The sequence below is a fragment of the Phaseolus vulgaris genome, chromosome 5 (genome assembly GCF_000499845.2).
Source record: "Phaseolus vulgaris cultivar G19833 chromosome 5, P. vulgaris v2.0, whole genome shotgun sequence".
Classification (NCBI taxonomy): domain Eukaryota; kingdom Viridiplantae; phylum Streptophyta; class Magnoliopsida; order Fabales; family Fabaceae; genus Phaseolus; species Phaseolus vulgaris.
Window position 1 is genome coordinate 13,848,167 of NC_023755.2, and position 21,616 is coordinate 13,869,782.

General features: G+C 53.2%; 1 protein-coding gene across 1 annotated transcript in view; it reads right to left on the bottom strand.

The window, feature by feature from the left end:
- Nucleotides 1–10,437, bottom strand: part of LOC137833992 (uncharacterized) — a 35,862-nt gene extending 25,425 nt beyond the window's left edge. Inside the window, exon 1 of the mRNA XM_068642059.1 lies at nt 10,090–10,437. Within this exon, the coding sequence (XP_068498160.1) occupies nt 10,090–10,437 (348 nt within the window). The remainder of the gene's footprint in view (nt 1–10,089) is intronic.
- Nucleotides 10,438–21,616: the final 11,179 nt, after the last annotated feature.

Here is a 21,616-nt window from a genome sequence, read left to right on the forward strand (position 1 = left end):
TCGGTGGCCTCCTTGCGCGCCACCCGGAGCTCGGTGCTCATTGCATCTTCTACTCGGGAGTGTTCAATCTCGGCGAGTGTCAGATTGCAGGATAACTTCTCCGCCTCAATCCTTATAGTGCTATTCTCAGTTCGAAGGGCGAAGAGGTCATCCTGGAGCTTCCTGGTGGAGCTCTCCACAGCTTTAGATATAATGGCGGGAAAATCCTCCGCCATCATCTTTAGTTTTGCTGAGAAGGGCTCCCACATCCTCATGACCTCAAGAGAGAGGTTTGCTTGTGGAGGCACCGGGTGGGCTCGTTGTTGGTTTTCGCCGCCACCTTCTTGAGTTGGTTGCTCAGCGGGTGCTTCTTGGCGTGGTGGCGACGTCGGGGATTCAGTAATCAGAATCGGAGAGTTGTGGGCACCCTCATCCCCGGTTGGTGCAACGTTTGCGGTTGAGGCATTTGAAGGAGGACCCCCTCCAGCTGATACATAAGGCGTGGAGGCGCTCGGGGGGTCCTCCATGAAGTTAGGCTCGGCGGCCTCAACCACAGGAGGCGCAGATGCCAAAGGGATCGCTTGGACTGGCGAGGCGGGAGCTGGTGGAGGAGGCAATGTTGGAGGCGGGGCAGGTGTGGATGGTGGTGTTGATGTTGGAAGAGGGGGTGGAGCAGATGGTGAAGAAGGTGCCACCCTCTTCCTCTTCGTGACGAGGCCATCTTCAGTCGCCTCGTCGTCTTCTTCTTCCTCCTCATGGACTACTTGGGGGGCTTTCCTCTTTGGTTTCCTGAGGACAAGCTTTTTGCGTTGGTTGGCGGGTTGGACATCGGGAGGAGTTGGGCCTTTTGGTGGCGATCGGCCCTGTGCGGCGGCGATCTCCACCACCGAGTTTGGCACGGTTTGGGAACCCGATGCCAACCCATGGGATCGGGCGAGCGCCCTCAGCTCAGCGAGCTTGCCCTGGCCCAACATACGATCTGCACAAAGCAAAAATGCATGGGTTAGCTCAGAGAGGGAAATAAATGCATAAGGCAGTATGCAGCAAAGCAGATAAATGGTGCAGAAAATAAAACCAAAGTCTTGCGCACAACGCACAAGACGCCCAGAAACAGTTAAAAGAGATAATGTCAAGGAAATAACTTAAACGTTGAGGTGAGTTCTAACCTATGCGAATTTCGAGTTGATCTTCGAAGAACTCGAAGCAGATGAGCTTGGTGGTGAGGAAGGTGATGTTGGCATCTGCCACACTCTTCCAGAAGAAGCATAGGTCCCTGTCCAAGGCACCCATGCTATCAGGACTCCTTGGCCTCCTGAAGCTGCTTTTGGACTCTTTGTTCCCCTTGTTTACCCAATACAAGGGGAAACCGTTGAGCAAAGAAGCGTCCTTGTCATTGGGGCGCACCTGGACGAACTTGCCCTTCCAGTCTTTGTAGGATTGCTGGAAGATAGAGAGGATCGACCTCCCAGCAATCCCGTTCAAGCTTACCCACAGGCGATCTCCTGGGTGCTTGGCTTCGAAAAGAAAGAGGAAGATGTCCACTGACGCTGGCAGCCCCAAGTGGTCGCACATTATTTGGAAAGCCCGTACGAACGCCCAGCTGTTGGGATGGAGCTGGGCGGCGGCGATGTCGAGCTCGGTGAGAAGCTCCCTTTCAAAGCGAGTGAAGGGAAACCTAAGTTTCACCTTCTTGAACAGGGTGGTGTAGACGAAGCAGAACAACCCGCCGTTGTTCCCCTTGTCGTCGGCGCACACGGGCAGGTCGGGAGGGCAAGGTAGCACCGTCATTCTGTCATCATGCTCCTTGTGAAACGATTGGTGAGGCTCATCCCCTTTCGTCAGTCGAAGAACCGCCCCAGCAGAGTTTACTGAGGAGGTTTCCTTCAGCAAGGTCGAGGTGGCCCATGGGTACAGTTTTTTGAAATCTGGAGAAGGCACGGAGGCTCCTCCGGCGACGGGTGGAGTGGCCTGAGCCAAGTTGGGGCGGGAGGGTGCAGGCCTCTCAGCCTGAGAAGAAGAAGCACCACGTGCTCGCGGTGGGTTGTGTGTTTGTGAGGAGGGGTTTCGTGACGAAGGAGGAGGATTTGGGGTGATCTTTGAGCGAGTCATTGCGGAAGCTGCAAAGGAAGAAGAAAAGAAAAGGAGATCAGGACTCGCAGAGGCTGACTCGATCAGGAACGAAGGGTGAAAAAACGAACGAACGAAGGTTCGTTGTAACGAAGACGAAGCCCTAAGTTACGAAGAAGGAGAAATAGAAAAAACAACCCACAACGTATGCACCAGACAGTTAAAGGATGATGCGAATCGGTTAAAATGCAGGAAAACCCAGCAGAAGAAGGAAAGGAAGTACCTTTTTGTGATCGGAAGAGTGATGAAGGAAGTTGGTGATTCGGGAGGTTGAAGAACGTTGAAAGCTTTTTGCAGAAGAGAGTTGGAGTGTCTGAGAATACGAAGAAAGTGATGGAACAGTGGAGCGAAATGGGTTTAAGGGTTTTTCGAAATGGGTTTGGGAAGCGCAAACGTTAACTGAAGGTAACCGTTGATGAAGCCACGTGTCGAACGATGGGAGGAGTGTTTGGTGGAGCGTCAGAGAAGCAGAAAGTACAACCGCTTGGAATTCTGCGCCAGTGCCACGTAGATCGGTATTGACGTGACTCCTTTAGTCTTTTCGCTGGACAAGTCTTCGCTTAAGACTGGGGGGCTTGTGTACCGCCCTGGTAGTCGGAAGTGATGACGTGGCACCAAGCTACAATATAGGCATGTTGACGAGACGCCAGGTTGGCAGAAGGGAAGGAAGTCGGGGGGCTCGTGTAGTCGCCAGTTATGAAGTTGGCGTGCTCCGATCTCTAGCATACCAAAACCGGCGGTCACCGGGTGAAAGATGAAGTCGCCAGATGTAAACTCAGGCGACCAAGTGATTAGAGACCGCCGGAGCAAGCACATCGCCGAAGATGAAGGTGGTGCAGATTATGAAGGCGGCCGGCGAGACCACAGGGAAGGTGTACGAAGGCACCCTAACTCGCCAATCCCAGTAGAGATCGCGCTCCAAGTTAGCTATGCACTGGGCAGCACCATGCATAAGTAACTTAGCCAAAAGAGAGTCAGAAGCAGCGCCCAAGTCAAGGAGGCTCCAGATGATGGCACGTGTACGACTGGATGCGAGCCACGTGTCCAGGTGCGTAACTGCCAGGAGAGAGAAAGTGACCAGGTATATAAGGGTTTCCCAACGAACTTCTGAGGTACGCACGTTCAGATTGTATTCTTTACGCTTGCGAGTTCTTGAGCATACTGTGAGAGAGAATTGGTTCACGGTTCCTTGAGAGTTCTTGAGTGTTGCTCTTGAAGTATTTGGTGGTTCAGTCACTGACTTGGGCGTTGGAGTGCGATCGGCCGCAGCGGCGCCGCTCTGTTCTTTTGCAGGTTCTTGAGGTGGATCGTGACGAAGGACGGAGGTTGAAGCGGTGCACACGTCGATCCAAGTTTGACGAGGCAAGTTCCAATGTTTTGGTCAACAGGCAGGATCACTTACCAAGTTCTTTGCTAGTGAAAGATGCCAAGAAACAGACAACCATCACCTGCGCCATCTGCTGATGAAGGAGCTGTGAGAATGGCGCAGGTCCTGGAGATGGTGCATACGCTGCAGGATAACGCCGCAGCGTCAAAAGCTGAACAAGAAAGGATGCAGACGGAGTTGGCCGCGTCGCAAAGCAGGAACGACGAGCTGAATCGCGTCAATGAAGAGTTGAGGAGGACGCTGCAGGCGTAGAGGGAACACGTGGTTGACGAAAGGATGTCTAGGCAGCCGTCACCTCCAAGAGCGTTCCCCATGCCATTCTCCCCTGAAATCATGGGAACCATGGTGCCTCCCAACCTGGTGGGGGTGAAGGCGTCGTTCAAGGGGGTAGAAGACCCAGAGGCGCATCTGACGGCGTTCCACACCCAGATGATGTTGTCTGGGGGCTCAGACGCTGTGTACTGCAAAATGTTCATGAGCACGCTAAGCGGAATCGCCATGGAGTGGTTCGTGAGCTTACCAGAAGGGCATATCACGTCTTTCTCTCAGTTTTCAAAGCTCTTCACTGAGCAATACATCGTCAACAAAGCACCTGCAGTGGTGTCATACGATTTGTTCGACGTGCGTCAGTACCAAGGCGAGTCGCTGAAGGACTACCTCAACCGCTTTGGAGCACAAGTGGTTAGACTGCCCAGCAAAGACGAAGATATGCTGGTGCACGCGTTTAAGAAGGGAGTGCTGCCTGGCCCCTTCAGCGAGTCTCTCATCAGGAGCCATCCCAGCACCTTTGCAGATATCCGACGACGCGCGGTGGCGCACATAGTGGCAGAAACAGAGGTTTCTGAGAAAAGAGGAAGTGCTACACCACCAAGACCGCGTGGAGGGCAAGGGAAACCGCAGCAAGCAAGGGTGCATGAGGCCAAGGAGGGGAAAAAGGTGCGGGAAAAATCTCGTCGCTATGCACCAGGCAAAGATCAGAGCAGGGGGCGTGCGAGGGAGAACAACGCGCCCCCAAGATACAATTTCATGGTGGGATTGGCGGATCTCATCGCCCTTCCTGCTGTAGCAGCAAGACTACGCGTACCGGAGAAGACTGATAAGGTACTTGGTAGAAAGAAGAATGAGTGGTGTGAGTTTCACCAGGCCTTTGGCCACACACTTCACTCCTGTTTGGCGTTGGGACACCAACTGGCAGAGTTGAAGTCTGGGTTCCTAGCAGATTACCTGCATGAGCCGCAGGGTGATCGTGCGTCGGGATCCCAGGCTGGAGAACAGCAGCATGAAGTCCCTGTGCACGGGGAAGTGCAAACAATCGCGGGAGGCTTCTCTGGTGGGGGATGCACAACGTCACAGAGAAGGAGGTACGCTCGGTCGGTGATGGTGGTAGATGCGGTAAATGAGAGTCATTACCCTGAAGTAGATATTGTCTTCAGGAAAGCTGATTTACGGGACGTTGTCCCGCACGACTACGACCCTGTGGTCATCTCCCTTATCACGGCTGGAAGACGAGTGCACCGAGTGCTCGTAGATCAAGGAAGCTCGGCAGACGTCATGTTCTGGCCGACGTTTAACAAGTTGCAGTTGTCCCCTGATCAACTGAGGCCGTATACCGGGTGTCTTTACGGTTTCGCAGGAGATCAGGTAGAGGTGCGGGGATACATTGAGCTGAGGACAACGTTCACTGATGGGACGACAGCCCGCACCGAAAGGATAAAGTACTTGGTGGTGAACGCCCCTTCTGCGTACAACGTCTTGTTGGGGAGGCCAACACTCAATAGGTTGGGCGCGATACCATCAATGAGACACATGAAGTTGAAACTGCCGTCGATGGAGGGAACCGTGATAACCATCAAGTCGGATCAGGCTGAGGCAAGACGCTGTTATGAGAACAGCCTGAAGCAGAAGAGAAGTGTATGCCACGTCACCACGACACCACCACCAGGTGTGCGCGAAGAGCGATCGGTGGTTAGGGAGACACAGGGTGCTCAGAGGATGGAGGACGCTGCGGTGGAGGGCTCCCAGGTAGCCCAAGTTGAAGAAGAAGAGGAAGGCGCGATCGCTCCTCGCGAGTCAGGAATCGCGAGGGCGGTCATCGCCAGCGAAAGAAGGCCCCACCTAGCTGAAGGATGGGTCGAAGTAGACATTAGGGGGAAGAAGTTCAAATTGGGGGGATCCCTCGTTGAAGAAGAACGAAAGCTGATCGTTGGTGTGATCGAGAAGCACATGGGTGCCTTTGCATGGTCAGCGTCCGACATGCCAGGAATCGACCCCGACTTCCTTTGCCATCGTCTGTCGATGGACCCTAAGGTTCGACCTGTGCGACAAAGGCGAAGGAAATTCAACGAGGAGAAGAGGAAGGTGATCCATGACGAAGCGCAGAAGCTCCTTGCCGCAGGGCACATCAGAGAGATCTAGTATCCCGAGTGGCTGGCGAACGTGGTGCTGGTTCAGAAGGCAAGTGGCAAGTGGAGAATGTGCGTGGATTTCACTGACCTCAACAAAGCGTGCCCCAAAGATTCTTACCCCTTACCCAGTATAGACGCCCTAGTTGATAGCGCATCAGGGGGGAAGTTACTCAGCTTCTTGGACGCTTTCTCGGGGTATAACCAGATCAGGATGCACCCCATGGATGAATGCAAGACCGCGTTCATGACGGAACGGTCTTGCTACTGCTACAAGGTCATGCCATTCGGATTAAAGAACGCAGGGGCTACCTACCAGCGGCTCATGGATAGGGTGCTCTCGCCCATGCTGGGAAGGAATGTGCATGCATACGTAGATGACATGGTGGTCACGTCCCAAGAAAAGAGGCATCATGCAACCGATCTGGAAGAACTATTCACCACCATCGCCAAGTACAGACTGAAGCTCAACCCTGAGAAGTGTATTTTTGGCGTGGAGGCTGGAAAGTTCGTGGGTTTCCTCTTAACAGAGCGGGGAATCGAAGCTAACCCAGAGAAGTGTGCAGCAATCGTGGCAATGAGGAGCCCGACAACGGTGAAGGAAGTGCAGCAGCTCACCGGTCGCTTGGCAGCTCTGTCCCGGTTTATGTCCGCTGGAGGGGAGAAAGGTCATCCGTACTTCCAGTGTCTCAAACGCAACAGCAGATTCCTTTGGACACAGGAGTGCGAGGAGGCCTTCATCAAGCTGAAGGAGTATCTGGCGAGCCCACCAGTCTTGCGAAAACCTCAGGTAGGCATCCCCCTTTGTCTATATTTTGCTGTGACGGAGAGAGCAGTTAGCTCAGTCCTGGTGCAAGAGCAAGACCAGACCTAGAGGCCTGTTTACTTCGTGAGTAAGGTGCTGCAAGGCCCTGAAACAAGGTACCAGGCCCTCGAGAAGGCTGCCCTGGCGGTGGTGTTTTCAGCCAGAAGACTCAGGCATTACTTCCACAGCTTCACAGTGGTGGTGATGACTGATCTGCCTATCCAAAACGTGCTGAAGAAACCTGATGTAGCAGGCAGGATGGTCAAGTGGGCGGTGGAATTGTCAGAATTTGACATTCAGTACGAGCCTCGAGGACCGATCAAGGGGCAGGTGTTCGCGGACTTTGTAGTCGAGCTGCCGTCGATCGCGACACCTGCAGAAGGTTTAGGTTGCCGATGGGTGTTATCGGTGGATGGCTCCTCTAATCAGCAGGGGAGCGGTGCTGGAGTCATTCTAGAAGGCCCAAACGGGGTACTAATCGAGCAGTCCCTCCGTTTTGCCTTCAAGGCTAGCAACAATCAGGCGGAGTATGAAGCTCTGATCGCAGGAATGTTGCTAGCAAGAGAAATGGGAGCAAGAAACCTGCTGGCCAAAAGCGACTCTTTGCTAGTCACCGGGCAGGTTACAGGGGAGTTCCAGGCAAAGGATCCCCAGATGGCAGCCTACCTGGAGTATGTACAGCTCCTGAAGACGTCCTTCGCCGAGTTCGAATTGGTGCACGTGCCAAGAGAGCAAAATGCCAGAGCAGACCTGCTTGCCAAGCTGGCCAGCTCAGGCAAGGGGGGGAAGCAGAGGACCGTCATTCAGGAGAGCTTGAAGGTACCGCGAGCGTTTGTGTCAGACAACCAGGTACTTCATGTGTGCAAATCAATGGAGCGTCTGACGATTGGTCATCGGTCGTTGACTCAAGAAACGTTGAAAGCACCAAGGGTGAGAGCGCGACCGTCGAAGATAGATGAGTCGACGGAGGTCCGCGCGGTGAAGGAACCCGACACCTGGATAACGCCATACCAGTTATACTTGGAAGATGGTGTACTCCCACTCGACGTGGCAGAGGCAAAAAGGATAAAGAGGAGTTCAAGTAAGTTTACTCTAATAGATGGAAACCTCTTTAGATTCGGATTTTCTCACCCTGTGCAGATCTGTGTGCACGGCGAGCAATGCACCAGACTCATGTCTGAGCTGCACGAGGGGGTGCGCGGAAGCCACGTAGGTGGTCGCGCTTTGGCAAGTAGGGTGCTCCGCGCGGGGTACTACTGGCCAAAGCTGAAGGAAGACTGCGTGAGGTTTGCTCAACGTTGCAAACAGTGTCAACTTCATGCGGACTGGCACAAGGCACCTCCTGAGGAGTTGAGGTCCATCCATAGCCCGTGGCCATTCCACACATGGGGGATCGACATCCTAGGACCTTTTCCCCTGGCGATAAGGCAGATGAAGTTCCTCATCGTGGCCATCGAGTACTTCACCATGTGGGTGGAGGCAGAACCAGTCGCACACATCACCGCGCAGAAAGTCTAGCACTTCGTCTGGAAGAACATCGTCTGCCGTTTCGGAATACCCAAGAGGTTGGTCTCCGACAATGGCACCCAGTTCACGAGTCATCAGCTGAGAAAGATGTGTGAAGAGTTGAAGATACAGCAGGTTTTCGCTTCAGTGGAACACCCACAAACCAATGGGCAGGTGGAGTCGGCCAATCGAGTACTGCTCAGGAGGCTGAAGCGAAGACTAGACAAGGCTAAAGGAGGCTGGGAAGAGGAGGTCCCCAGAATTGTATGGTCTTATCATACCACCCCACAGTCCAGCACCCATGAGACACCCTTCAGCCTTGTCTACGGGACAGACACCATGATTCCTGTGGAAATACAGGAGAGCTCCCCCAGATTCTTGAATTTCATTGCTGAAGAGTCCAATGAAGAACGAAAGGTGAATCTCGACCTGCTGGACGAAGTGCGAGAAGAAGCCAGAGTCAGTGCTGAAGCCGTAAAGAGAAGAGTAGAGCGGAGGCACAACTCTAAGGTGAGGCCCAGGCGCTTCCAGGAAGGTGATCTGGTGATGAGAAAGGCGCATCAGAATGAGGTGGAGAACAAGTTGTCTCCAAAGTGGATAGGCCCGTACAGAGTGGTTGAGACGTTGGAGAACGGAGCCTATCGGCTAGAAACTCTGGAGGGAGGAGCAATCCCCAGAACGTGGAACGCCACCCATTTAAAATTTTACTTCAGTTAAGTTGTAAAGTAGTTGCGTTCTCGCGCTAAAAGATACATGCTTTGTATGTGGTGGAAACAGTTGAACAGACAAGGGGCACTCTTTTCCCTAAGGAGGGTTTTTAACGAGGCCACCCAATTAAAGAAAAAATTTCCAGCATGTCAAGTGTGCGCAAGAATTAAAGTTGAAATCCTCCTTGCCCCAGGTGCAAGTGCAGGTGATCGGTTAGGCCTTACTTGCCCTAGGCGCAAGTACTGGCACCGATCTAAGTCTTCCTCACCCCAGGTGTGAGCGCAGGCAGCTAAGGGTTTGAAAAGCCAAGGGTGCTAGTAAAACCAAGGGAGGGAAAGGAAAGATTTTGACAAATGTCCTTACCCACTTGGCGTACACCAATATTGGCCCAGTAAGGCTCTTAGTCCGAAACCCTCTTCACCCCAGGAGTGAGGCAGGGAATGAACGACTCAATCCGCCGAAGGGTGATGACCTTGGGGAAAGTAAGAGGGGTTAGCGAGAAATACTTTTCTTTCCCCAAAATGAGGCATCACCTCGAGCGATCGATGTCAAAGTCCTCTATGCACTTAACACTAGAGCGACAGAGAAGCTAAGTGAAGACCAAAGAACGATCACTGATGAGTCGTCAGTGATTGGTTAGTGGTGCAAAGCAGCGCACAAGAACTGTTAAACACAAAGCTAAGGGAGTAGCTAGTCATGATCAAGTAGAGGCCAAGATCAAAGGAGGCAGATCGCGCTAGGCCTAAGCTGGTTAACACTTAGTCGCGCGCAAAGGGAAAGACAAAGCTTAAGATCGCGCTAGGCCTAAGCTGGTTAACACTTAGTCGCGCGCAAAGGGAAAGAGAAAGCTTAAGATCGCGCTAAACCTAAGCTAGCTAACAGTTAGTCGTGTGCATAAAGAAAGGTGAAGCTCAAGAAAAATACAAGAGAAGAAGCTTATACAAATTGAGAGTATGTATTCACAACCAAGTCTTATACAAATTCTGAGTACTAAGAAAAGTTGTGCAGAAGTAAAAATTTACAAGAAAGAGAAGAGATCAAAGGGGAGGAGGGGTGAGCTTCCCATCTACCACTTCGTGATAAATGCTAAATTGCGAGAGGTCCAAGTCTGGGAGAACGCATCGGATTTGCTCGAGTGCCAGCTCGAATCCGTCAGTAAGGGCATCAGCACCCACGTTCATCAGATCAGCTTTCTCCGCCTCCAGTTTTTGCTTCGAGGCCTCCGCAGCATTTCTCTCAGTGGTAAGGGCAGCAAGGGAGGAGGCAGCTTCTTCCAGTTGGCCCTTGGCTTCAGACAGTTTGCCCACCACCTCCTCAAGCCTCTTCTCTCCAGCAGCGGCCGCTTCCTTGTTGGACTCGAGCTCCCCCACTAGTTGAGAGTTCAGTTGGCGTAGGGAGGAGGTCTCGGCCCGTAGCTGCACCACCTCGCAGTCCAGTGAGCTAACAGTTTGCCCCATCAAGATCTCCGTCTTGATGGTCTCTTGGACCTGTGCTAGGTACTCCCTCCTAGCCTTTTCCACCATGCCCCGCATCAGCTCTACAGACCCTTGGGCAGCTTCGAAGTCACTCCGCAGTGACTCCTTGTCGTGCTCAAGCTCCTTCACCCTCTTCTCCAGGGCTACTTGCTTGCGGTGCTGGGTGGAAAACTCCAAAGAGAGAACCATCTGCCTGGCCAGGTGCATGTCCACCTCATCACCGTTCCATTCGACGAGCTCTCGGTTGCTGATAAGCTGTCGAACCAAGGTGATGACCCTGCTAAAGTTCTCGTGGCTAGCTCCAGAGGCGCTTGGTCGCGAGCTGGAGCCACCACATTCAGCAGTCGCAGTGGAGGTTGGCAGTGGTGGCGGGAGACCCCCCGGATGAGCGGAAGCGCCCCCAGCAGGAGGAGCAGATGGACCAAGAGATTGGCCTGCTGGGGGGGGGGAGATGACGGTCGAGAAGCTGGAAGCGGCTGTTGGCAGGGAGAAGGAAGGCATGTGGGCTCTGGGGCAGGTTGAGTAGGGGGAGGAGGGGGTGGACCTTCCTCTACCTCCACCACCTCGATCTCCCCAGGCTGGAGAGATGAGGCCCCCTCAGCCGCGGGCAATTTCCTCTGGCGGTGTATAAGAGGAGAGCCAGAGCTTTCCTCTTCGGTTGAGGGTGCAGCAGCAGCAGCGGCAACAGATGAAGTAGAGGCCTTCACCAATCTTCTTTTCTTCCTTCCCTGCTCAGGGCCTCCAGCTGGCGCGACCGAGAGAGGGGGGCTGCAATGGGCTCAGTGGTAGAAGAAGAGGAGCCAGTTCCCTTGGTCCCCCGAAGCTTGGCAAGCTCCAGCAAGGCTTGCCTCCTGTCTTTCCCTGACATTGAATCTACATAGATGAGAAAAGGAAAAGTTAGATGGCCAAGTTACGCAAGTAAGTCAAAATATATACAAGCATGTAGGAGAAGGTGCAAGTATCCTAAGAGGTGGAAGAAAAAGAGCTACCTATGTATTTTTCAGAGCCACCACATCAAACTCCTCTTTGATGAGGCGAGCAGAGTTGTACTTGGCCCCCAGGAACAGCCCACATAGCTCGCGTTCGTAGGGGGCCATGACTTCAAGGTCCCTGGGTTTCTTGAATTCAACCCCAGGAACCCAGTAGAGGGGGTACCCCTCGAGCAGGTTGGGACTTTGTGGGGTGGCAGATATCATGTAGAACCTACCTTTCCAGTCTTTGAAGGATTGCTGGTATAGGCCCAGGAGCACCCGTCCAGCAACCCCGTTCAGGCTAACCCAGGACCTGTCCCCAGGATTCTTCGCCTCGAAGAAATAGAGGAACACATCCACGGAGGCGTTGTGCCCGAAGTAGTTACAAAGAATTTGGAATGCCCGGATGAAAGCCCAGGCATTTGGATGGAGTTGGCAGGGCGCGACGTTCAACTCCATCATCAACTCCTTCTCGAAAAAGGTGAATGGCAGGCGTAGCTTCAACCTTTGAAGATGGCGGAGTAGATGAAGACGAAGGGCACCCCATTGGTGGCCCTATCGTCCGCGCAAATGGGCATCCCTCGAGGAGGAATGCGGACTTGGATGTTGAAGTCGTTTTCCCTGTCTATGGCGCACGAAGGTTCATCCGGGTCATGGCTCAGAAGGGAAGTGAGATGACCCTGCGGTAGTAGGGTGGATGTTTCGGCCAGCAACGCCAGGGGGGCCCCAGTCGTAGACCCTGGCGTTGTCATGGTAGGAGGTGGCAACAGGCGATGGTGGAGCTGGCGCACTCGCGGAAGGCTGTGCACCAGAAGATGACGCAATAATACACGCGGTTTGTTTCAAGCGAGCCATCGCGAGATAGCTGCAAATGGAGGAAAAACGAAAGGTCAGAATGAATGGAAGAAGAGGGAATGATGAATGGTTCGGTGAAAACAGAGAAGGGGAAGGAGAAAGAGATGCCCAAGTGAAAAAAGGAAGAAGGAGAAGCAGAAATCAGGGCAAGAGCGCGAAAAACCCTAGCGCGGGTTGAGAGAGGGAAAACAGGGAAGATGAATGCATGATAACGAGAAAGGTAAATGCAATCGGTAAAGATAACCTAAATAGACCCAGGAAGAAGAAAAACCATACCTTTGGGTGATCGCGAGAGGTTTGGAAGCAGAAAACTGAAGAAGGATGGGTGCGCAGAGAGAGAGTTCGCAGGAAGTCTAAGAGTCGATTGAAGAAGATGAAGGAACAGTGAAGGCGCGCGCCAATTTGAATAAGAGAAGCGCTAGCGGCACACCACGCTGGCCGTCGATGGGGCCACGTTTCGCCAGATTAAGGAAGGAAGTCCAAACGTTAAAGAAGCAGCACGTGAGGTGGCACGTGATGCGGTCCCACTTGCCACGTGGACTGAGGGCACGACCACTTAGTCTCTTCGCCGAGAACGAGTTCACGACTCGAGACTGGGGGCTTGTGATCCGATCGGTCATCGGTGGTCGATGACGTCAGCAGCAGAGGACACGTGGACCACTCGCAGGGTGACACGTGGACCAGGTGACAGAGAGATCAGGGAGACGATCGCCAAGAGCGTGATCGGTGGTCAGTAACTGATCCTGCCGGCAACTTGAACGCGGGTGAATCGCTTCGTAACACTTTCTGCCCTGTCTTCCGCGACTGCGTCTCCTGAAGAATCACCTTCTGAACTCTCTCTCTCTCAGATGTCTTCAAAATGTGACCTGCAAAATACACAGACGGTGCCTCTAGCGGCCGTTTGCACTCCGACGATCAAGTTAGTTCAACAGACCACCAGAAACTGGAAACTTAGCAAAAATGTGTGTGTAGAAAAACTTGCACTCTGTTTTTCCTCTATCTCCCTCACTCTCACTCTGATTCTGCCTTTTATCTCTCTTTCCCTGCTTCTGGGCATAACAGAATTCTGTTATGCTTTTCTGGCATGTGTCAGAACCCTGTCATGCTTTTCAGAGAAAGCGTACCTTCAGAATCAGCAATGGGGAGCGTGAGAGTCTGCGCATGTCTGCGCTTGGCTGCGCCTGTCTGTACCTTTAGCGGTACGGAGTGCTCTTTTGTCTGGACCGCACCCCTCTCAGATGGTGACACGTGGAGGCCTGCAACTCACATCTAACCACACACGTGTCACTTACTGGAAGGGCTCTAGCGCCTCTTTGCCGCCTAAGCTACGCCCTTGCGGAGTAACTTAGGATGCTTCTCTTATCTGGGTAAATTGCACACTCTTAGGAGTGGACGTCGGGTGTGGCTGGTCTAGGCGCACTCACCGAACGTTACTCTCTGTGTAGGCGACTTACCCTTCTGGATGACACGCACGTAATGGGTTGAGGGAATCACCAATCACTGACTGGCTTACTAGTTCCCTCAGGCCACTCTCGTGCATGATTCCTTGAGGTGTGCTCATGCGAGGTCCATGCGTAACGCTCTCGCTGGGAACCTTAGTCCCAGTTTAACTGCGTGTAACACGAGACCCGATGACAATACACCCGATGACTGATCAGTGTTTATTCGCTACTCGCGCTCTGCCTCCAGGCGCGAGTCTGGGAACTGGTCTGCTGGTGGTCACTTGGCTACTGACCACCGATCACCATTCTGGGTGATCTATCCCCCGACCTCTCTGCCGCCTGATCTGTCGGTGGTAACTTGGTTACTGACCACCGATCACCTCTCTTGGCGATCGTCCCCCTACCTCTCTGCCACCTGGTCCACGTGTCACCCTGCGAGTGGTCCACGTTTCTCTGATGCTGACGTCATCGACTACCGATGACCGATCGGATCACAAGCCCCCAGTCTCGAGTCGAGAACTCGTTCTCAGCGAAGAGACTAAGTGGTCGTGCCCTCAGTCCACGTGGCAAGTGGGGCCGCCTCACGTGCCACCTCACGTGCTGCTTCTTTAACGTTTGGACTTCCTTTCTTAATCTCGCGACACGTGGCCCATCAACGGCCAGCGTGTGCGTCGCTAGCGCTTCTTTCATTCAAATTGGCGCGCCCTTCCACTGTTCCTTCATCTTCTTCATTTGACTCCCAACTCTCTGCGAACCTTCTCTTCTGCGCACCCATCTTTCTTCAAATTCTCTGTGATCCTAACTCTTACGATCATTCAAAGGTATGGTTTTTCTTTTCCCTGGCCCCTTTTTGGTCATCTTTACCGATTGCATTTATCATTCTAGTTATCATGCATCCATCATCTTCCCTGTTTTTCTTCTTCTCAACCCGCGCTAGGGTTTTTCTCTGTTTCCGCTTTGACTTCTGCCTCCCCTTCTTTCTCCTTTACCTGGGCATTTCTTCCTCATTCCCTCTCTCTGTTTTTCACCGAACCATCCATCACTCTCTCCCTTTCTATTTCTGACCCTTCGTTTTCCTCCATTGCAGCTATCTCGATGGCTCGCTTGAAGCAGACCGCTCGCTTCTTGCCTCTTCTTCTGGTGCACAGCCCTCCGCGAGTGCACCAGCTTCGCCACCGCCTGTTGTCACCTCATTCCATGACAACGCCAAAGTCTATGACTGGGCCCCTCTGGCGTTGCTATCTGAAACGTCCATCTTGCTACCTGAGGACCATCTTAACTCTTCTGAGCCACGACCCGGACGAACCCTCGTGTTCCATAGACAGGGAAAACGACTTCCACATCCGAGTCCGCATCCCTCCCCGAGGGATGCCCATTTGCGCTGACGACAGGGCCACCAATGGGGTGCCCTTCGTTTTTGTTTACTCCGCGATCTTCAAAAGGTTGAGGCTGCGACTCCCCTTCACCTTCTTCGAGAAAGAGCTGATGATGGAGTTGAACGTCGCGCCCTGCCAACTCCACCCCAACGCCTGGGCCTTCATCCGGGCGTTTCAGATCCTGTGCAACACTTTGGGCACAACGCCTCGGTGGAGGTGTTCCTTTACTTCTTTGAGGCGAAGAAACCAGGGGATAGGTTTTGGGTCAGCCTGAACGGGGTTGCTGGACGGGTGCTTCTGGGCCTGTACCAGCAGTCCTTCAAAGACTGGAAGGGCAGATTTTATATGATATCCGCCACCCACAAAGCCCTCATCTGCTCGAGGGGTACCCCCTCTACTGGGTTCCCCAGGTTCAATTTAAAAACCCAAGGATCTCGAGACCATGGCCCCCTACGAGCGCGAGCTGTGTGGGCTGCTCCTGGGGGCTAAGTATGACTCCGCTCGCCTCATCAAGGATGAGTTTGATGTGGTTTCCCTGAAGAAATATATAGGTAGTTCTTTCTCTGCCGCCCCTTAGGACATTTATACCTCCTCATGCATGCTCTTATACTTTCACCTTGCTTGCGTCTCTTAGCTGTCTAATTTTCCCTCTTTCTTGCCTATGCAGATTCAATGTCAGGGAAAGATAGGAGGTTGGCGGTGTTGGAGCTCGCTAAACGCCGAGCGGCCAAAGGGACTGGCTCTTCCTCTTCCACCACTGAGCCAATCGAAGCCCCTCCGCTCTCGGTCGCGCCAGCCGAAGGCCCCGAGCAAGGGAAGAAAAGGAAAAGACTGGTGAAGGCTTCTTCGCTGGTACCTGCTGCTGCTGCCTCAGTGGAAGAGGAAAGCTCAGGCTCCCCCTCATTCACCGCCAGAGGAAGAAACAGTGGTTGGGGGTCTCGTCTCTCCAGCCTGGAGGGATCGAGGTGGTAGAGGTAGAGGAAGGTTCACCACCTCCCCTCCCTCTACTCGACCTGCCCCAGAGCCCGCATGCCCACCTTCTCCTGGCCAAAAATCGCCCCCAATCTCTCAACCGCCAACTTCCCCCCCAGCAGGCCAATCACCTGGTCCATCCGCTCACCCTGCTGGGGTGTTTCTGCTCAAAACGGTGTGCCCCGCCCCAATACAATCTCCACCGCCAATGCTGAACATGGTGGTCTGGCTCGCGCCCAAGCAACACTGGAGCCAACCATGAGAACTTCAGCAGAGTTATCTCCATGGTGCGACAGCACATCAGCAATGGAGCTCGTCGACTGGAGCGGGGAGGAGATAGACGCACACCTTGCCAAGCAGGTGGTGCTCCGCTGGAGTTCCACCCAGCATCGCAAGCAGAAAGCCCTGGAGAAAAGGGTGAAGGAACTGAGCACGACAATGAGTCGCTGCACAGTGACTTGAAGCCGCTCAGGGGTCTGTCGAGCTGATGCGAGGCATGGTGGAGAAGGCCAGGAGGGAGTACTTGCTGCAGGTCCAGGAGACCATCAGATGGAGATCTTGATGGGCAGACTGTGGTCCTCTGGACTGCAAGGTGGCAGAGCACAGGCTGAGAATTCTCTTGCTCGAACGGAGTCAGATGGTGGAGGAGTTACAGCTGAGAACGCCTCCCTACGCCAACAGGATTCTCAGCGGGTGGAATGCCCAAGGCCGCCAAGGAGCAACTGCTGCTGCCGAAAAGAAGCTGAGGAGGCAGTGGGCAACTGTCTGAGGCTGCCTCCTCCCTTGCTACCCTTACCACGCAGAGGGATGCTGCAGAGGCTTCGAGGCGAAGTCTGGAGGCGGAGAAAGGACTTGATGAACGTGGGCGCCGATTCCCTCATTGATGGATTCGAGCTGGCGCTCGAGCAAGTCCGCTGCGTCCTCCCAGAACTGGACCTTGCGCAATTTAGCATTCATCACTCGGGTAGATGGAAACTTAGGCCTCCACTCCCTGAATCTCTTCCTTTGTAATTTTGACTTCTCTGTACAAGTTCATTCTGTAACCTTATGTTTCTGCACCATTCAACTCTTTGTAACTGACAATTGTATGAACATCTCTGGTGATATACCTTGGTTTCAATTGCTCAATTCTCTTTGTATTTTCTTTGGACTCCACTTATCTTTATGTGCGCGACTAACGTTAGCTAGTTTAGGTTCAGCGCGATCTTGGCTTTACCTTTCCTTTCGCACACGACAAGTGTTAACCAGCTTAGGCTTAGCGCGATCTGCTTCTCTTACTCTTTGCGCGCGACTAAGTGTTAACCAACTCAGGCTTAGCGCGATCTGCTTCTCTTACTCTTTGCGCGCGACTAAGTGTTAACCAACTCAGGCTTAGCGCGATCTGCTTCTCTTACTCTTTGCGCACGACTAAGTGTTAACCAACTCAGGCTTAGCGCGATCTGCTTGATCACGACTGGCTATTCCCTCAGCTTGGTGTTTAACAGTCCTCGTGCGCTGCTTTGTACTACTAGCCAATTACCGACAACTCATCAGTGATCGCTCTTTAGTCCTTACTTAGCTTTCTCTGTCGCTCTAGCGCTAAGTGCATAAAGGACCTTGACATCGATCGCTCAAAGTGAGGCCTCGTCTTGGGGAAAAGGAAGTGTTTCTCGCTAACCCCTTTCCCTTTCCCCGAGGTCATCACCCTTTGGCGGGTTGAGTCGCTCACTCCCTGTCTCACTCCTGGGGTGAGAAAGGTTTTCTGACTGAGAGTCTTACTGGGCCAATATTGGTGCATGCCAAGTGGGTAAGGACGTTTTGTCAAAACCTTTCCTTTCCCTCTCTTGGTCTTACTAGCACCCCTGGCTTTTCAAACCTTTCTGCTTGCGCTCACACCTGGGGTGAGGAAGACTTAGATCGGTGCCAGTACTTGCGCCTAGGGCAAGTAGGGCCTAACCAATCACCTGCACTTGCACCTGGGGCAAGGAGGATTTTAACTTTAATACTTGAGCACACTTATATGCTGGAAATTTTCTTATTGGGTGGCCTCGTTAAAAACCCTCTTTAGGGAAAAGAGTGCCCCCTTGTCTGTTCAACTGTTTCACCACAAACAAAGCATGTGTCTTTTAGCGTGAGAACGCCATTGTACAATTTTAACTGAAATAAAATTTTAAATGGGTGGCGTTCCACGTTCTGGGGATTGCTCCTCCTCCAAAGTCTCTAGGCGATAGGCTCCGTTCTCTAATGTCTCCACCACTCTGTACGGGCCTGTCCACTTCGGGGATAACTTATTCTGCATGTCATTCTGATGCGCCTTTCTCATCACCAGATCACCTTCCTGGAAGCGCCTGGGCCTCACTTTAGAGTTGTGCCTCCGCTCTACTCTTCTCTTCACAGCTTCAGCACTGACTCTGGCCTCTCTCGCACTTCGTCTAGCAGATCCAGATTCACCTTACGCTCTTCATTGGACTCTTCAGCAACGAAGTTCAAGAATCTGGGGGAGCTCTCCTGTATCTCTACAGGAATCATGGCGTCTGTCCCATAGACAAGGCTGAAGGGTGTCTCATGGGTGCTGGACTGTGGGGTGGTGTGATAAGACCACACAATTCTGGGACCTCCTCTGCCCAGCCTCCTTTGGCCTTGTCTAGCCTTCGCTTCAGCCCCCTGAGCAGCACTCGATTTGCTGACTCCACCTGCCCATTTGTTTGTGGGTGCTCCACTGAAGCGAAAACCTGTTGTATCTTTAGCTCTTCACACATCTTCCTCAACTGATGACTGGTGAACTGGGTGCCATTGTCGGAAACCAGCCTCTTGGGTATTCCGAAGCGGCAGACAATGTTCTTCCAGACGAAGTGTTCGACTTTCTGTGCGGTGATGTGTGCAACTGGCTCTGCCTCCACCCACTTAGTGAAATATTCGATGGCCACAATGAGGAACTTCATCTGCCTTGTCGCCAGGGGAAAAGGTCCTAGGATGTCAATCCCCCATGTATGGAATGGCCACGGGCTATGGATGGACCTCAACTCCTCAGGGGTGCCTTGTGCCAATCTCATGCAGCTGACATTGTTTGCATCGCTGACAAACCTTATGCAATCTCCTTCAGCTTTGGCCAGTAGTACCCCGCGCGGAGTACTCTACTTGCCAAAGCGCGACCACTACATGGCTTCCGCAACCCCCCGTGCAGCTCAGACATGATCTGGTGCAATTGTCGCCGTGTACACAGATCTGCACAGGGTGAGAAAATCCAAATCTAAATAAGCTCCATCTATGAGAGTAAACTTACTTGAACCCCTCTTTATTCTTTTTGCCTCTGCCAGATCGAGCGGGAGTACACCATCTTCTAAGTATAGCCGGTATGGCGTCATCCAGGTGTGGGGTTCCTTCTCCGCGTGGACCTCCATCGACTCACCGATCTTTGAGGGTCGCGATCTCACCCTCGGCGCTCTCAGCGTCTCTTGAGTCAACGACCGATGACCGATCGTTAGACGCTCCATTGACTTGTATACATGAAGCACCTGGTTGTCTGACACAACGCGCGCGTGGCACCTTCAGGGTCTCCTGAATGACAGTCCTCTGCTTCCCCCTTTGCCTGAGCTGGCCAGCTTGGCAAGGTCTGCTCGGGCGTTCTGCTCTCTTGGTACATGCACTAACTCAAACTCGGCGAAAGACGTCTTCAGGAGCTGCACATACTCCAGGTAGGCTGCCATCTGGGGGTCCTTTGCTTGGAACTCCCCGTAACCTGCCCGGTGACCAGTAACGAATCGCTCTTGGCCAGCAGATTTCTTGCTCCCATTTCCCTTGCTAGCAACATTCCCGCGATCAGGGCCTCGTACTCCGCCTGATTGTTGCTAGCTTTGAAGGCGAAACGGAGGGACTGCTCGATCAGTACTCCGTTTGGCCCTTCCAGGATGACCCCAGCGCCGCTTCCTGCTGATTAGAGGAGCCATCCACCGATAACACCCATCGGAAATCTAGCCCTTCTGCAGGTGTCGCGATGGATGATAGCTCGACTACGAAGTCCGCGAACACCTGCCCCTTGATCGGTCCTCGGGGCTCGTACTGAATATCGAATTCCGACAATTCTACTGCCCACTTGACCATCCTTCCTGCCACATCAGGTTTCTTCAATACATTCTGGATAGGCAGATCAGTCATCACCACCACTGTGAAGCTGTGGAAATAATGCCTGAGTCTTCTGGCTGAGAATACCACCGCTAGAGCAGCCTTCTCGAGGGCCTGGTACCTGGTTTCAGGGCCTTGCAGCACCTTACTTACGAAGTAAACAGGCCTCTGGGCCTGGTCCTGCTCTTGCACCAGGACTGAACTGACTGCCCTCTCCGTAACAGCAAAGTATAGACGGAGAGGGATGCCTACCTGGGGCTTTCGCAAGACTGGTGGGCTTGCCAGATATCCCTTCAACTTAATGAAGGCCTCCTCGCACTCCTGCGTCCAGAGAAATCTGCTGTTGCGCTTGAGACACTGGAAGTATGGGTGACCTTTCTCCCCACCAGCAGACATAAATCGGGACAGTGCTGCCAAGCGACCGGTGAGCTGCTGCACCTCCTTCACCGTCGTTGGGCTCCTCATGCCACGATCGCGCACACTTCTCCGGGTTAGCTTCGATTCCTCGCTCTGTCAAGAGGAAACCCAAGAACTTCCCAGCCTCCACACCGAATATGCATTTCTCAGGGTTGAGCTTCAGCCTATACTTGGCAATGGTGGTGAATAGCTCTTCCAGATCAGCTGCATGATGCTTCTTCTCTTGGGACGTAACCACCATGTCATCTACATAGGCGTGTACGTTCCTTCCCAGCATGGGCGAGAGCACCCTATCCATGAGCCGCTGGTAGGTAGCCCCCGCATTCTTCAACCCAAATGGCATGACCTTGTAGCAGTAGCAAGACCGTTCCGTCATAAACGCGGTCTTGCATTCGTCCATTGGGTGCATCCTGATCTGATTATACCCTGAGAAAGCGTCCAAGAAGCTGAGTAGCTTTCCCCCCGAGGCGCTATCGACTAGAGCATCTATACTGGGTAAGGGGTAAGAATCCTTGGGGCACGCCTTATTGAGGTCAGTGAAGTCCACGCACATTCTCCACTTGCCGCTTGCCTTCCGCACCAGTACCACATTCGCTAGCCACTCGGGGTACTGGATTTCTCTGATATGCCCTGCGACAAGGAGCTTCTGCGCTTCGTCGTGGATCACCTTCCTCTTCTCCTCGTTGAATTTCCTTCTTCTCTGCCGCACCGGTCGAACCATGGGGTCCATTGATAGACGATGGCAGAGGAAATCGGGGTCGATTCCTGGCATGTCGGATGATGACCATGCAAAGGCATTCATGTGCTTCTCAATCACACCCATGATCAGCCTTCGCTCTTCTTCAATGAGGGATCCCCCAACTTGAATTTTCTTCCCCTGATGTCCACCTCGACCCATCCTTCAGCTGGGTGGGGCCTCCTCTCACTGGCAATGACCGCTCTCGCGATCCCCTGACTCGCGAGGAGTGATCGTGCCTTCCTCCTCTTCCTCGAAACTTGGGCACCTGGGAGCCCCCCACCGCAGCGTCTCCATCCTCTGAGCGCCTTGTGTTCCCTGACGCCAATCGCTCTTCGCGCACGCCTGGTGGTGGTT